The 13894-nt window shown below is 39.3% G+C and overlaps 2 protein-coding genes across 2 annotated transcripts; one reads left to right on the top strand and one right to left on the bottom strand.

Annotated features, from left to right (window-relative positions):
- Positions 1-601: 601 nt before the first annotated feature.
- On the bottom strand, positions 602-8277 carry ube3b (ubiquitin protein ligase E3B). Its single transcript, XM_034691413.1, is given in 34 exon segments — positions 602-1235; positions 1237-1367; positions 1370-1397; positions 1480-1562; positions 1565-1571; positions 1669-1780; positions 1915-1995; positions 1997-2095; positions 2225-2255; positions 2258-2272; positions 2337-2430; positions 2521-2658; positions 2761-2871; positions 2952-3128; positions 3218-3337; positions 3420-3519; positions 3641-3755; positions 3859-3977; positions 4063-4234; positions 4334-4501; positions 4595-4627; positions 4630-4757; positions 5023-5200; positions 5316-5436; positions 5537-5642; positions 5810-5892; positions 6005-6090; positions 6199-6276; positions 6279-6294; positions 6380-6484; positions 6598-6657; positions 6876-6993; positions 7146-7314; positions 7492-8277. Coding segments are annotated over 33 exon segments (3204 nt in total). The 5' UTR covers positions 7307-7314; positions 7492-8277; the 3' UTR covers positions 602-1205.
- kctd10 (potassium channel tetramerization domain containing 10) lies at positions 8246-13869 on the top strand. Its single transcript, XM_034691412.1, has 7 exons — positions 8246-8373; positions 10356-10569; positions 10665-10834; positions 11943-12029; positions 12148-12200; positions 12292-12487; positions 12598-13869. Exons 1-7 carry the CDS (start codon positions 8371-8373, stop codon positions 12808-12810), a joined length of 936 nt encoding a protein of 311 aa, XP_034547303.1. The 5' UTR covers positions 8246-8370; the 3' UTR covers positions 12811-13869.
- Positions 13870-13894: the final 25 nt, after the last annotated feature.

Raw genomic sequence — 13894 nt, 5'->3', positions numbered from 1 at the left:
TTCCAATATGTGGTTATTGGTTACAGTTGAGATAAGAGTCAGACATGAGAGAGCACAGGGGGTTGGTATTATATGAGGCACTGAGCGTTATTCAAAAGTGTAGTGAGAATCTTCAGTTTTACTTCAGCATTACATAAAGACTAACATCACTGATTTAGTACTCTTTTCTTCTTCTTCTTCTTTTCTTCTTCTTCTTCTTCTCTCTCTTCTTTCTTCTTCTTCTTCTTCTTTTCTTCTTCTCTTCTTCTCTTCTTCTTCTTCTTCTTTGGAGTGGATGTCAAACACAGATGTATGAAGACTTAGGTCTGCTTTCCCAGGCAGATACAAATAGAAACAAAACACTTCCAGTTTAGTAAAATACTACAGCAAGGACATCTTTCTAAACCAGCAGGGGCTGATTTTTTCTTCGTGTCAATAAATTCTGCTAACTCACCCAAAATGAGGCAGATGTTAAGATTGATTAAATGTACTGAGAATATAAAACCCAGAGGGCTGTTGTCTCTCTCGGGTGGCTGCAGTCTTTAATAGGGAGAAGAGTAGTGAGTGAGGTCAAGACGATTTTTCCTAAATGGAACATAATGTAATCAACACGGGATCAGTGTTATGAGTCAGTCTCTTTCATGGAGGTTGAACACAAGACATTGATTTGCTTCCATTTATAAAAGATGCATTATGTTCAGCAAAACATTTTAAGACTCATCCAATATCAGCTAAAATCTGCTTGGATAATGGAGTCCAAGCTTGTAAGTATATTATCAAAGCATCGCTTGGTTTCACTCGAGTGAGTCGACCACGTGTCTAATGGCTTGCATTGCATCTGTATTGCTTTCCAGTTCGCTTTAAGTGGGCGTGATAGATCCAAGAGTGATTCTGTTAAGCCTGAGAAACAGAGATCTAGCCACTGTACGTCTGTATTTCATCAATTTAAACACACAACATATTGAGTTTTCAGAGTGGGAAAGGGAGATGCTTAAATTGGATTGTGCTGCAGAAACAGCATCCCTCTGAGAGAGAGTGGATCTTATCCAGTTTTGAAAGAGACAAAAGGAGAGTTTATAGATCCTTCGTGGCTCCCCTTTTGTTCAAGAGATGCCCTTTGACTCCACAAGCTCCGGTCCAATAAGACTGTAAGACGAGCTTCTGGTATGATTCAGGCCGCTGAACACAACCCTCCTGTTGTGAAGATTGTCCAGTTGAGGACCGAGTTATGAGAGCTCAAATCCAGTGTTCATATATAATAGCGTAGCGCAGCTTGTCCCGTAAGATGCTCTTCTTGCTGTAGTTGGGCAGCTTGAGCAGGTTGAAGCACGTTGATGAAGTGGGAAGTCGACCACCTGGCTCCTTCTTGCGGATGGTGAAAAAGCCCTGAGGACACTACCAAGGGTATCTCCAGTGTCCTAAACAGAGAAAGTGCTTTTAGTTTTATTGTGAACTTGTGTGAGCGGCATATCAGTCTGAAACTCTTCTTTTAATCCTCACCTGATCATCTGAAACCTCCACACAGCGAATGGAGAAAGGTGGTTTGAGGTAGGCAAAACCTAGAAGAGGTGGCCTTGAGCAGTGGTGACAAACTATGAAGAAACATAAGATAATAAATTAGATAATGATAACCATATTGAAGAGAAATTAAAATCTTTTGGCTGTGACAGTCACAATAAACTAGTTTACTTTAAGGAACATAGCCCTCTCTTCAGCTGTGAAGTCACTTGACAGGATGTCCCACAGCCAGATGATGACACGATGGCTGCTGTGAAAACCTCCATAATAGACAGTGTGTTTCCTGAATGAAAAACAAGAGAAGAAGGAATGATCATCTCTGTACACAGGAAAGTCCATGAAGATGATTATCATCCTATTTTGAAAATTTGATTAGTACGACTTTAGTAGTGACAGTTAAGTTGTCTGAAAACATACTTGAGGTCGTCTAGATCTATCTCGGCGTTGTCTCCAGAGACGAGGCGCTGAACCTCAGGTGTGGAAAACATGTGCAGCCACTGGGTTAATGATGCTGCGAAAGCCTCGAATGAAAGCAGCAGTCTGCTCCTTAATCTGCGTGTGCATTCGGAAGTGAGCCATGAGGTGGATGTAACTGATCCTGCAGAAAACGATAGAGGCAGATAGAGGTTTTCATTGACTGCATCACAATCAGCAAAATGAGAGCAGTTTAGACTTCAAATCGGTCAGGAAACCTTTTTTCTTTGTTGTAATCGGATAATGGATTAACATACTGTTTTCATTGGTGACTGGCATTGTTTCCCTCCTGGTATCAACTCTGGCAGACAAGCTGTAAACAAGACACAAAGACGCTTTATACATATAATTTTCATGGATGCAACTATGTGGTTGAATCTTTTTCCATTCCTACTGCCCCATAACATCCTCGTCATAGGACAACGTCAGCCCCAGATCCCCAACATCTCCATCGTAGCGCTAATAAAACAAAGCAATAAAATCAAAGATGTGAGGTGGAGATGGAAATGTCTCAGATTAGGTAAAGGGAAATTATCTGAGTGCATTTACCTTTATTGAAGTGAGATTCTTATAAAACTCAGAGTCCAGTGAGGGCAGCTCATCGATGGAGCTGTAGAAAGTGCTGTGATGATGACCCAAGACTTGACTGAGGAAGAAGGAGGCGAAAGGGACATCCACAACAATGCCCTGAAAACAGAGGAATAGCTGTTACACTCAAGATCACCTAAAACAATGTGCTCAGGGTGAGAACAACAAATGAGGGCATTTCCTCAGAGAGCATAAATATACCTCATAGACAGCTTTCCCGAGCATCTTCCCCACGAACTCAAAGAGCTGTAAATGGTTCTCATGGATGTACGATGTAGGTGAAGGATACAACCTCTCATTTCCACTTGTAGTCTGCAGGAAAGTTTACAAAAAGAGCTCACTCAAAGTCACCATCAGATGTGTGATGGCTTAGAAATAATTTTTGGTCTTACCTTGAACAGGTTGAGAGCGGGATTGAACACTTTTTTAATGATTTCTTCCAAAAACTCTTTGAACACACCGTCCTGATCAATACCAGCCTCGTCCACCCCCAGATCATTGACGAACTTCACACGAATGACACCCTTTATTGAATTCACTGGTAATCTGCGAAGTTGGTCATACCCATCCTAAGAAAAAAGGGGGAAGAAGTTATTTTGGAAAAACTGACAAATGTATTTTCATTCAAAATAATCATTCTCATCTGTGGACCCCATACCTCTAACATCCGTGAGCGACGAATGGTAATATGTGTGACATGTGGTGAAGCAGAGCTCGTTTCTATCAATCCTAAACTTTCTTTTTCCTTTGTGACAATGTTCCTGAAAAGCAGCACTCTCTGAAGAGAGAAAGAACAGTAACTTTAGAGCTGAATAAAAAAAGATGACACTATCTTAAACTGAATGATCCTGTTTACTCACATTTTTGTGTGGAATGACATGTGGAATGTACTGCAGTAAAAGCTGGGCTCTCCTCTTGCCTTTCTCCAGCTCTTGGAACAACAGGCTGGGCTTTAGGTCCCTGAATGCAACACCACACAAATTAAAAGGTTACCCTTTAAATATTTCACAGAGCATGCTTTTGTGTAAAAGAAAGCTGATGAGTATACAGATATGACCAGCTATTTAGTGTTTGTATTTACTTGCGCAGCCAGTGTTCATCAGGGGTAAATCGTCGCCTGCAGTCCCGCTCGTAAAGCACCATCAACCAGCCATGAACACTGTGGAACAACTCCAGCTTCTCTCCCTTTGCATTTTCTGTGACAACCCCAAACATAAACAGATTTTAGAATTAAAATGTACCTTCTCAATAAGTTGATATCATCATAAGTTTCAAGAATCAGCAAAGTCACACACTGACCTAAGATGCCGTCCCAGACCATCTTGAACACAAATGTGTTCAGAAATGATGAAATGGTGATGAGCTCTTCTATCTTGAAAGATGTTTGTTCTTCATAGACTTCAATATCATCCAGAATTCTGTAACATATTAGCAGTATGTCAGGAAATGTCAACACTGTATTGGGCATCTTGTGTACATCAAAGGTTAATTGAGTGAAGTTACGTGATCAGGTGGCGTGAGCAGTCGCAGAAGAGCATGAGCATAGCCAGGAGCTGCTTGGACTCTTCAGTGTCATTGTTCAGACACTCCATGAAGAGTTTGAGGCCTCCCTGAGGGCCGAGTTCACAGATGAAGGCCCAAAGTTTGGGCAGAAGGTCATCAAGATGTGTCAGACCTATTGATAAATTACGTACAGTTACAAACACTGTAGTTTGAAAACATTGTACGTTTGCATAACTAAAAATCTAAAAAATAATAATATTTTAGTACTGACCAGTGAGAATCTGCAGTCGTATTTGGGTTAGTGTGGACAGAGCTGTCTGGTAGAGCACACAAATACTGCAAACTTTCTGAACTTCCGCTGAGTCCACTCGTTTCCCTCCGACTGGTTTCAGGATGTTTCTTACAGAAGCTGACTTTTGAAACGCTCGCTTAAAGAGGTCTGTCAGCACACAGAAACCACACACCATGAAGTAGAGAACTCAACGGGTAGAACTTTTTTTGAACACTAAAATAAATGTGGCTTATAACTTACTTTTAACTGGTAGATTGTTCTGTGATGTACTAGCGAGGGTGGGGGTGTGGGCTCCTGACTCTCAAGCTTTTTAGAGAGGACGTCACTGAAGAGTGTCCGAATGACAGAAACACCCCACAAGTACTGTAGCTGTTTAGTGACCAGCGGCATTGATTCATTCAGCCTAATAAAGACAGGAGACAGAGGAGGATAAGTGGGTCACAGTCACGTATAATGATCTGGCTTTATGTTATGTCAAAAAAATGAAACATCAAATATTTTCAAGGAAAAAAAATTACAGTTTTTCTTCTTTCTTAAAAATGTAAACTTTGACTTCCATAGTAGGTTTTTTGTCTTCTGAGGCCATTTTATCCATGCACTTTTTTCTGATCAACAGTCAGTTCTGAAATTGTGCTACATTGTGAGACAATACACATTTACTCACTCACCCATAGTCTACAGTTTGGGAGAACCAGCCTAAGACAGGGTGCCAGTGAGTGAGGTTAGACTTCTTTTGGGACACATATCTCTGGCAGTAAGACAACATGTCAGTCAGGTCCTTCACAAAATGGTTTGCTTCTTCTTCCAGGACTTTCTCACTCAGAAAGCCCAGGTGAATCAGGTTACCTGTCATGAGAAAAATGCTAATTAACAATCCACAGGACACACAGTGATCCCTGACATGTACACAATCACATGCATCAATGAAAGAGTATGCTCGTATTTATTCAGAATTCAGTACCAAGCAGGCAGAGCGTGTGGCTCCCCTCGAGACACACACAGATGTCCAGACACTGCTCTTCTCTGCTGAGAAACAGAATAAACTTCCGCAGCATGTCGTGTGTATGCATGGACGCCATGCACTGTTGAGACAGAGGGGCAATTAAAATATGCTAACTTATACTTTAAATAATACAGTACCACCATGCAATGACGTGATGTGTTTTATAATTTGACTGTTACCTCTGGGGTGAGCACATTAAGGTGGGATACAACAGCTGGAACTGACATGATGTGGATGAGGAATGATCTTAGCAGGTTGTCGGAGAAGTGAGCAGCAATAACCGGCCTGAAAAACATTCATAAGATCAAGGTGAAAGAAATACCTTTGGAATAAAAACACAAGCAAATTGTCTCTTCCACTTCATAGAGTGAAAACTTGAATATTTACCTTTATTTATTTTCATCTTTTTTTTTATCGAATTGAAAACCATCAATTTACCAGCTCTAACTCACCTTAATGACAAAGTAAATATAGCTGTCAGAGTTCCTTTGGAGAAAGATGGTTTAGTACGAGCCAATCCGTTGGTCAGCAAAATCTGAACAGGAGAAGTTACGATGGGCATTTTAATTAGAATGACAAAAAAAAGGTGTCCACACCTCTTAACGGATTTCTCAATAAATTTGAAAATGTAAGCAATAATACTGAACCTCGAGTACTGCATAGAATCCCTTTTGATTGAGATGGCCCATTATATTTTCACAAATCCTTGTCAAAGCAGGTCTGAGGGCTTCTCCTAAAAAAATATGGGAAAATGTTATGTTTCTCTTTGCAGGAAGCATATTCTGCAATAACAGCAGTTGTGTCTATAATACAACACAACCTCAGCCTCTCTGAGACCCACCCTTCCCTCTGACTATTCGCCAGGATGAAGTGTCTGTGAAGGTCACCAGCATGGTGAGGTACAGCGTTATCATTTTATGTCCTGGAGTATGTCCGGCTGAAAGTAAAAAAACAGTGATATGTACAATTTAAGTTGTGAATTCAGTATTTGAAAAAGTTTCTCGCTTCAAATCAAGACTAACCTTCAAAGTTTTAATTCTCTGACAGCAGGTCCACAGCACATCTTTTATCTGTTTAAGCCAAGGAATGGTGAGGTCTTTGGAGAGCGCCAAGGAAACATACCAAACCTGAGGGTAAAAGGTGAGAGCAGTCATTGAGAAAGATCTTAAAAGACAAGGCAGATCTTTCGTTAAAAAGAAAAAAAATCGTCTGTGTAGGGCTTCAACATAGTCTCACTTACTTTAGGTTCATTGTCGACCTCCATGCTGGCAAGTATTGCACGACAGAGCTTCTCAAACCTCTGTAAGTGAAAAGATAAGAGTCATTTCAGTCAGTCATTGAGTTCACTAAGCCCAAGACTAGTTTGAAAAACCACTACTGTCTACAACAGTTTCAAATGTCTCCAAAAGGTAAGCAATGACAGGTAGGAGATTTTTTTCTGTAATTTTAATGAAAGTAAACTTGAACCTTTTACATCCTTTTAATATGCAAGTATTTACAGCATAACCTGCAACTCACCATCTTATCCTCTGGAGAATATATGAAGAGTAATTTCCTGGCAATTTTGAAAATTGATAGTGCATTTCTTTTTGTTGCCCCAGCTTCAGAAGCTTGAAAGTAGTCATCTACCTCTTGTCTGGTCAGAAACAGAAAAGGAAATTACTTAGCTCATGGTTATAGCATGGGGGTGAGTGATGTTGGTTTTATTTCAACCAAATGCGTTTTATTTTTTTGTGAAGTACAAGGCCCTTCAAATCACAGAACATGGTAAATTACATCAGAGACTACCTTAGCTGCTTCATGAGTCTGCAACGACAGAGAAATCTCCTGACGAGAGCTTGGATGATGATTGCTGCTCTCTCCTTCTCTTTCACTCCTTTCCTTTCCTCCCTGGCCTGCCTGGCTTTGTCCAGGAACTCGGACTTGGAGCTTTGAGGTACACTAAACATTGTGCACCCTGGAGAAAAGGAGGATCAACACACTCTATTTAACTCTATGCAGAAATGGATGTCATTTTAACAATGGCTTAAGAGCAGTTGTCTCCACCATATAAATATTGTTAACTATAATAAACATAAATACATACAACTGCACATTATCACATTGTTATGGGCTAACATAATAACGAACTTACCTGCGATCTTCCTGGAACGAAGCTTATGTCTGGCCTTAAGGCTCACCTTGGGCTATACCTCAGTCATTTGGTTGTCCTTCAGGTCCAAGCAGGAGGAAAGCCAAACGTAAGATCAAGACTAACTTGCCATCTCTGGACCAGCGAGCGATACAGTAAAGATGGAGCTGGGATAGTTAGCACACAGGGCTAGTTTGCCGCTTGTCGGTGTGGTACTGTTTCAAGGAGATTCCCTTCACACTAAGTTGGAGGTGTTTTTAGTAACTACGGGCTTGTGTTGAGTCTGTTTTCAATGACAGCCTCGAAAACACAGGGAACATACCGTTTCGAAATGTAAACAATGAGAAGGGATCCGTACATTGACTGCAGCCATTAATCCCCTGTGTCGCATTTAATGTTTCCGGGTGGTTTGTCCAAATGTTTAAATCCCTACATTAAAGTAATCAATATAAGACAGGCTAAGATATAGCAAACTATCTTTGATCGAAAAGTAACAACAGTAACTTCACCTGTAGTGCTGGATAAAGCTTTCGTCCAGTATACTGGGTGGGTGGCGGGGGACTGTTATGACTGTTACACTCCTTCAGGAGCGGAACTGTGTAGGCTAAGGCTAATGCAATTAAAGTAATGTTCTTCGTATTACAAACATACTGTCTTAATTATTCGAGACGGCGAATGGGCATTTTTTTTTGTTGATAATACTCTCTATTCTATTCAACTTTAACACTATGTGACACAATTAAAAAACATTAACTGTCCCTTTAAACACAGTACTGGGACGCTGACGTAATTTTTATAACTGCGTAGCGTTGGACCGGAAGGAAGTGGGTGTTAGCTGACTGGCGTTAGCGAGCCACAATTCCCAAGTCTGCTGCGGGTTCTATGGTAAATATCCTTTAGTTTGTTAAAGAACAATTGCAGATATGATTGAATACGAATTAAGAGAAGATTACGGTGGTGGGAAGTTTCACATTTTATTTGGTTTTTATCCAGATTTTTTTGACAATGTTTTTTTTAATGATGCTAACTAGCTTCCGAGTTAGCTAATCAGCCGTTCTAATCTGAAAAAATGACTACTTATTGGATTAAAGGTTACAGTCAGAGTTTTATAATACACAGAGATAAAATACAGTAGTGGATGGTTGGACAAACGTCCAACGTAAGTAAGTAAAAATGTATTTATATAGCCCTTTTAAAACGCTCGGTTACAAAGTGATTCCCAGGCACAAAACAATAAAAAGAAGATAGAAACAAAATACATATGCAGAAATAATCAGACAAACGAAGTAATAGACAGACAACAGTAACGGTTAGATCGGAGCTTCTATAAACGCCTGAGTATACAAATGTGTTTTAAATCATTTTTTGAAGCTATCAACAGACTCAGCAGTCCAGACGGAATAAAAAATAAAACGATATGACAAGAGTCTTTAACAACAGTGTCACTGTCTATGAATTGTGTCTGCCCTATGTCAACATTTTGCATAGCTTTCATAAAGTAACAGAGATTTGTCGTTAGTAGAAAGCTCTACATTTTACTGAACGTGATAAATATCACAGAGCAAAGGAGAATAAAACAGTTATGGTTTAGTTTTTTGTTGTATTGGTGTATGATTTAAATTTTATGTTGCATGCTAACATATTTAAACAATGAGAAAAATGATATGTGTCAGTCCTAGATTTAAACAAAACGTGTTTAACCCTCCTGTTATTTTGAGGGTCAAATCGACCCCTTTTAAAGTTAAAAAATCCCCCCCCCCCAAAAAAATGTGCAAAGTATTTAAGGTATGGAACGTCTTTGCTTGGCTTTATATATGAAATAAACATATACAATTAAAATGGTTCATTACACATTTTAGGCAATATGCCTTCCAAACCAGCTAAAAAAATCTGGGCAGCATGTGACAGATCAACATCACGTCATTAAAAATAATGATAATAATAATAATTCAAAATAAAATATAAAACAAAATCTATGTCATGTAAAACTATTGTATTATATTTAGGTCTTTCCAATGTATATTTAAAAAAGTTTTATTGTGAATTTTCATTAAAAACAAGTGAGTTATCCTCATTGAACCATGATCTGTGAGAATTAAAGAACACCATTGTACCAAATATTGATTTAAATGGTTAGTAATGGAGTTAATAATGAGATTTTAAAAATGTTTGTTGGGATATTTTTTGGGTTCTGACACTTTTGGATCATTAAATATGCCCCGGGTCAACTTGACCCAGGAACATTATTGCTGTTCCTAAGAAACGAACATAACAGGAGGGTTAAGCGGTTAACAAAAATCTGCTGGCTCTCAATGTACATTATTTGACAGATTTAAGGATCGTAATAGCAACATTCTGTTCTGTTTTACTTTAAAGAAGTGTAATAGTACATTTTGCTTTAACTTATCTGTCCAGACTTTTTATTGTAGACCCGAAACTATTTAAATCTTATATATGAGACACACCCTTGAATTGGGCAGAAACGCCCTGTTTTTCCATGAAACACAGACAATTGATCCTGAGTCATTTAAACTCACAATCATGTGCTGCCACAAATAATTAAACCTTTTTTTTTTTTTTAAACTAAATGTAGTCTTTGTTTCCTTATTTTAAGGAGAGTAGCTCAAGTAACAATGAAGGGGTTCGGGGCAGAGTGCAGTAAACAGATCAGGAGAAACTGGGTGATGGACTAAAGCATTGTTGGATTTGGGCAAAGTACAAAATAACATCAAGATTATCCCAATAAAGAAGAAATCCTCTTTAATGTGCCTCTGTTCCATTACAAATGAACTTTTTCCTCTCTAAATGGAGCGATATACTAGTCCTGATCAGGGTGTCCCTTTCTGTTTTATCTCGCTCTGTCACAGGAAGAGATGTCAGGAGAGAGTGTGGTGAGCTCGGCAGTGCCAGCAGCTACAACCCGGACTACATCCTTCAAGGGTTCCAGCCCCAGCTCTAAATATGTGAAGTTAAATGTTGGTGGGGCACTGTACTACACTACAATGCAGACACTAACCAAACAGGACACAATGCTCAAAGCCATGTTCAGTGGTAGGATGGAGGTCCTCACAGATAGTGAAGGTGAGCTTTTACAAAAATGTTATCCAATGACATGTAGGATTATTCATCAGCGGGGATGCATTTCTAACTAATGTTTCACCACTTCATATCAACAGGATGGATCTTGATTGATCGCTGTGGAAAACATTTTGGAACAATCCTCAACTACCTTAGAGACGGAGCAGTGCCGCTCCCTGACAGCAGGCGGGAGACAGAGGAACTGCTCGCTGAGGCCAAGTATTATCTTGTCCAAGGCCTGGCTGATGAATGCACAGCTGCCTTGCAGGTACTACAGGCAGCCATCATTTACATAGAGCAGTTTATTGATATCAATACTTCATTAATACTTGGGCTTAACAATAAGTAGTTTGCAAGAGCGATGTGCGCAATTGTCACATCGCATGCAATATCAGTTGGATGATTTGAAACACATCATGCTATCACCAGTTTCCCATTTCCCATGAAAAATCTACAGTAAAAGTCTGTCTGATATCACTTTAATGCAGCCCCAGAGGACTGACTGTGCATGCAGAGTCTGTGTCACAAATCTATAAAATGTAAACATGTGCACTGCTGTCACAGATACCCCAGCAAATGCTTTAGCATGATAAATCTCAATACAGTATATTGTCATTATCTTGTCCTGGGGCTCATTAACGACTCACATCCAGACCATTAGCAGGACCATGGAGTCTTACTTTTAGTATCTACACCTGTAGCCCGTGAAGTGTAAGGTTGTGAAAGACATACAGAAAAATATGGAAAGTTTTCATTTTATTAAAAATAACTACAACAGGCCTTTATGAGGCAGATTAAACATAGTCAGATATTATGAATGAGATCTCCGTAAGTTTAGTAACAATTTACTCCCTCTATACTCTCGTATTTTGTCTCTACTTTTCTGTGTGTGTCAGAGCTGCTGACAGTGAAGTGAGAGTAGGAGGGAGATTTGATATGAAACTGAAAATAGACTTAACGATCCAAATAATGAACAGTATACTTGTACTATTGAAAATTTGGATTGTTATCAAGTACAACAATACACTGCATATATCACTGGCATAAGGTCCTAAAAAAAAGTAATTTCAAAAATTGTCTGTCAAATGTACAAAATACAACTTAAAATTCTGTCTTTTTTTGTTTAGTTTTTAAATACTAAAAGTGACTAAATTGGTGCTAAAATCATTTGTGAACTTATTTTAAAAGTGTCTCAAGCATCTCCCGGCGACAGTCAGTAGTTATAGGAAAGAGCATGAGTTGAAGTTGGGATAGGGGTTATATCCCACATCGCTTCCACTGTTCACCCAGGGGGCATCCTTCCTGGCGTTATATACATGTATATAGTAGTTTTACAGCTGCATCTTTTTTTAATAGAAATTGTGTTTTTCCTGCAGAACAAAGAAACCTATGAACCCCTTTGTAAAGTGCCTCTGATGACATCTTCTAAAGAGGAGCAGAAGCTTATTGCAACCTCTAATAAGGTCAGTACTGTGATTTTCTTTGGCATATTTTGAAAAATGTTTGGTTTTCAATATCAAGACATTTGTCAAATTATATAAACATATATTTTTTTAAATACAAACTTTGTTGTCCTCACAGCCAACTGTCAAACTGCTGTATAACAGGAGCAACAATAAGTATTCATATACCAGGTGAGTTTTTTTCTACTTATTCCCGTGCCAGGACCAAAGAAACTAAATAAAGTTTGCTGATAAATTTATCGCTGTACCTTTTTTCTCCTAGCAACTCAGATGATAACATGCTGAAAAATATTGAGCTGTTTGACAAGCTGTCATTGCGGTTCAATGGCCGGGTGCTCTTCATCAAGGATGTAATTGGGGATGAGATCTGTTGTTGGTCATTTTATGGCCAAGGGCGTAAGATTGCTGAAGTGTGTTGCACCTCCATTGTCTATGCCACAGAGAAGAAGCAGACAAAGGTAAGCATGTATTTTTAAAAATCTGCCTCTGAAGAGGTTTTCCTTTTCTTATAAGAGAAAAGTGATAATATGTTGTCTAAATATCTTGTTGAACTCTTCTTCCCTCCCAGGTGGAGTTCCCTGAGGCACGAATCTATGAAGAGACCCTCAACATTCTGCTGTACGAGTCCCACGACGGTAGGGGTCCAGACAACGCCCTGCTGGAGGCTACAGGGGGCGCTGCAGGACGATCCCATCACCTTGATGAAGATGAGGAGCGAATTGAACGAGTTCGTAGGATTCACATCAAACGACCTGATGACCGCACTCACCACCACCAGTGACCTTTTAACCTTGACCCGTCGGCCTGTGTCTGTGACCCCGGACAGTCTTTGCACCACGCTTGTGCCTTAAATCACCCAGCGCCTCTGTTTCACTTCCTCTCTTATTTGACCAACTTTTACTCCAGGAGATTACCAAAGATGTGTGTACAACAGTGTGTACTGGTTGAGTGATTTTATGAGTTTGTTTGTTGTCATTGTGTTGTGGGGTCTTGTCCTTTGTTTGTTTGTCATGAAAGCTTTTATCAGTGTTCTATGCTAGATTTCTATGGACCTGGCTGTTTGCATTCATTAATGCAGTAAACAGTTTTTTAAGTGAGTGTGAGTGTGAGTGTGAGTGTGTAAAAAACAACAAGGTATTGTCATTATGAGTCTTGTCATTTGAGGTCCTAACAACATCACATTGAGGAGAACAAGAATTATATTGTGTAAGCAGCTAAAAATTCATGTAGAGTATTTTTGTTTCTCCTTACCAAGGCTCTGACGGGTCCACTGTAATGTTATCAGTGCATTGATTAAGTGTTGTACACGATGAAGCCACATGATGGCACTGTTTAACTCTTAGAAGATGTTACCAAGGCTGTTTGGAAGCCAACAGATTATAGCAAAAAGAAATCTTAAAACTGATTTTGATACAGCTATCACCGATGGATGCAGCATTTCACTGTAGTGCTTCTTTCTTATTTAGTTTTAGCATTTATATATTCTCCCTTCACCTCACTAAATGTTCATTATTTTCGGTGAAGGGAACTTGAGCCGTGACGTGTGGTGTTAAATGTACTGGGGGTGATTGAATGATGGGTGCTGAGGTTGAAGTGAATGACTGTAACTAGAGATCTCCCTGGCAGGAAGGGAACCCTGTCTACAAGCCTTTAACAGGGAGAGAAATTAGACCTATCCTTCATCGCTGCATTCATCACAGAATGAACTGTTTGCACACAATAGGTTTGAGTTGAAATATGTCGAACAATCACAGTACTCGTAGGTCTGTTGTACAGAAGTGAACATATATGTATGTTTTATATTTATACATACTTTATCACAAATAAATTTATAGAAACACTTGTTTTTTATTCCCATTTTTATT

Source organism: Notolabrus celidotus, chromosome 9, assembly GCF_009762535.1.
Source record: "Notolabrus celidotus isolate fNotCel1 chromosome 9, fNotCel1.pri, whole genome shotgun sequence".
Taxonomy (NCBI): domain Eukaryota; kingdom Metazoa; phylum Chordata; class Actinopteri; order Labriformes; family Labridae; genus Notolabrus; species Notolabrus celidotus.
The sequence above is the reverse complement of the archived record's forward strand: the minus strand, read 5'-3'. Positions and strand labels throughout refer to the sequence as shown.

Bases quoted from the DNA above. Each gene is read 5' to 3' on its own strand.
- kctd10 (XM_034691412.1), top strand. The intron at 10,570-10,664 runs GTGAGCTTTTAC...TCATATCAACAG, and splicing joins GGTCCTCACAGATAGTGAAG to GATGGATCTTGATTGATCGC. The intron at 12,488-12,597 runs GTAAGCATGTAT...CTTCCCTCCCAG, and splicing joins CAGAGAAGAAGCAGACAAAG to GTGGAGTTCCCTGAGGCACG.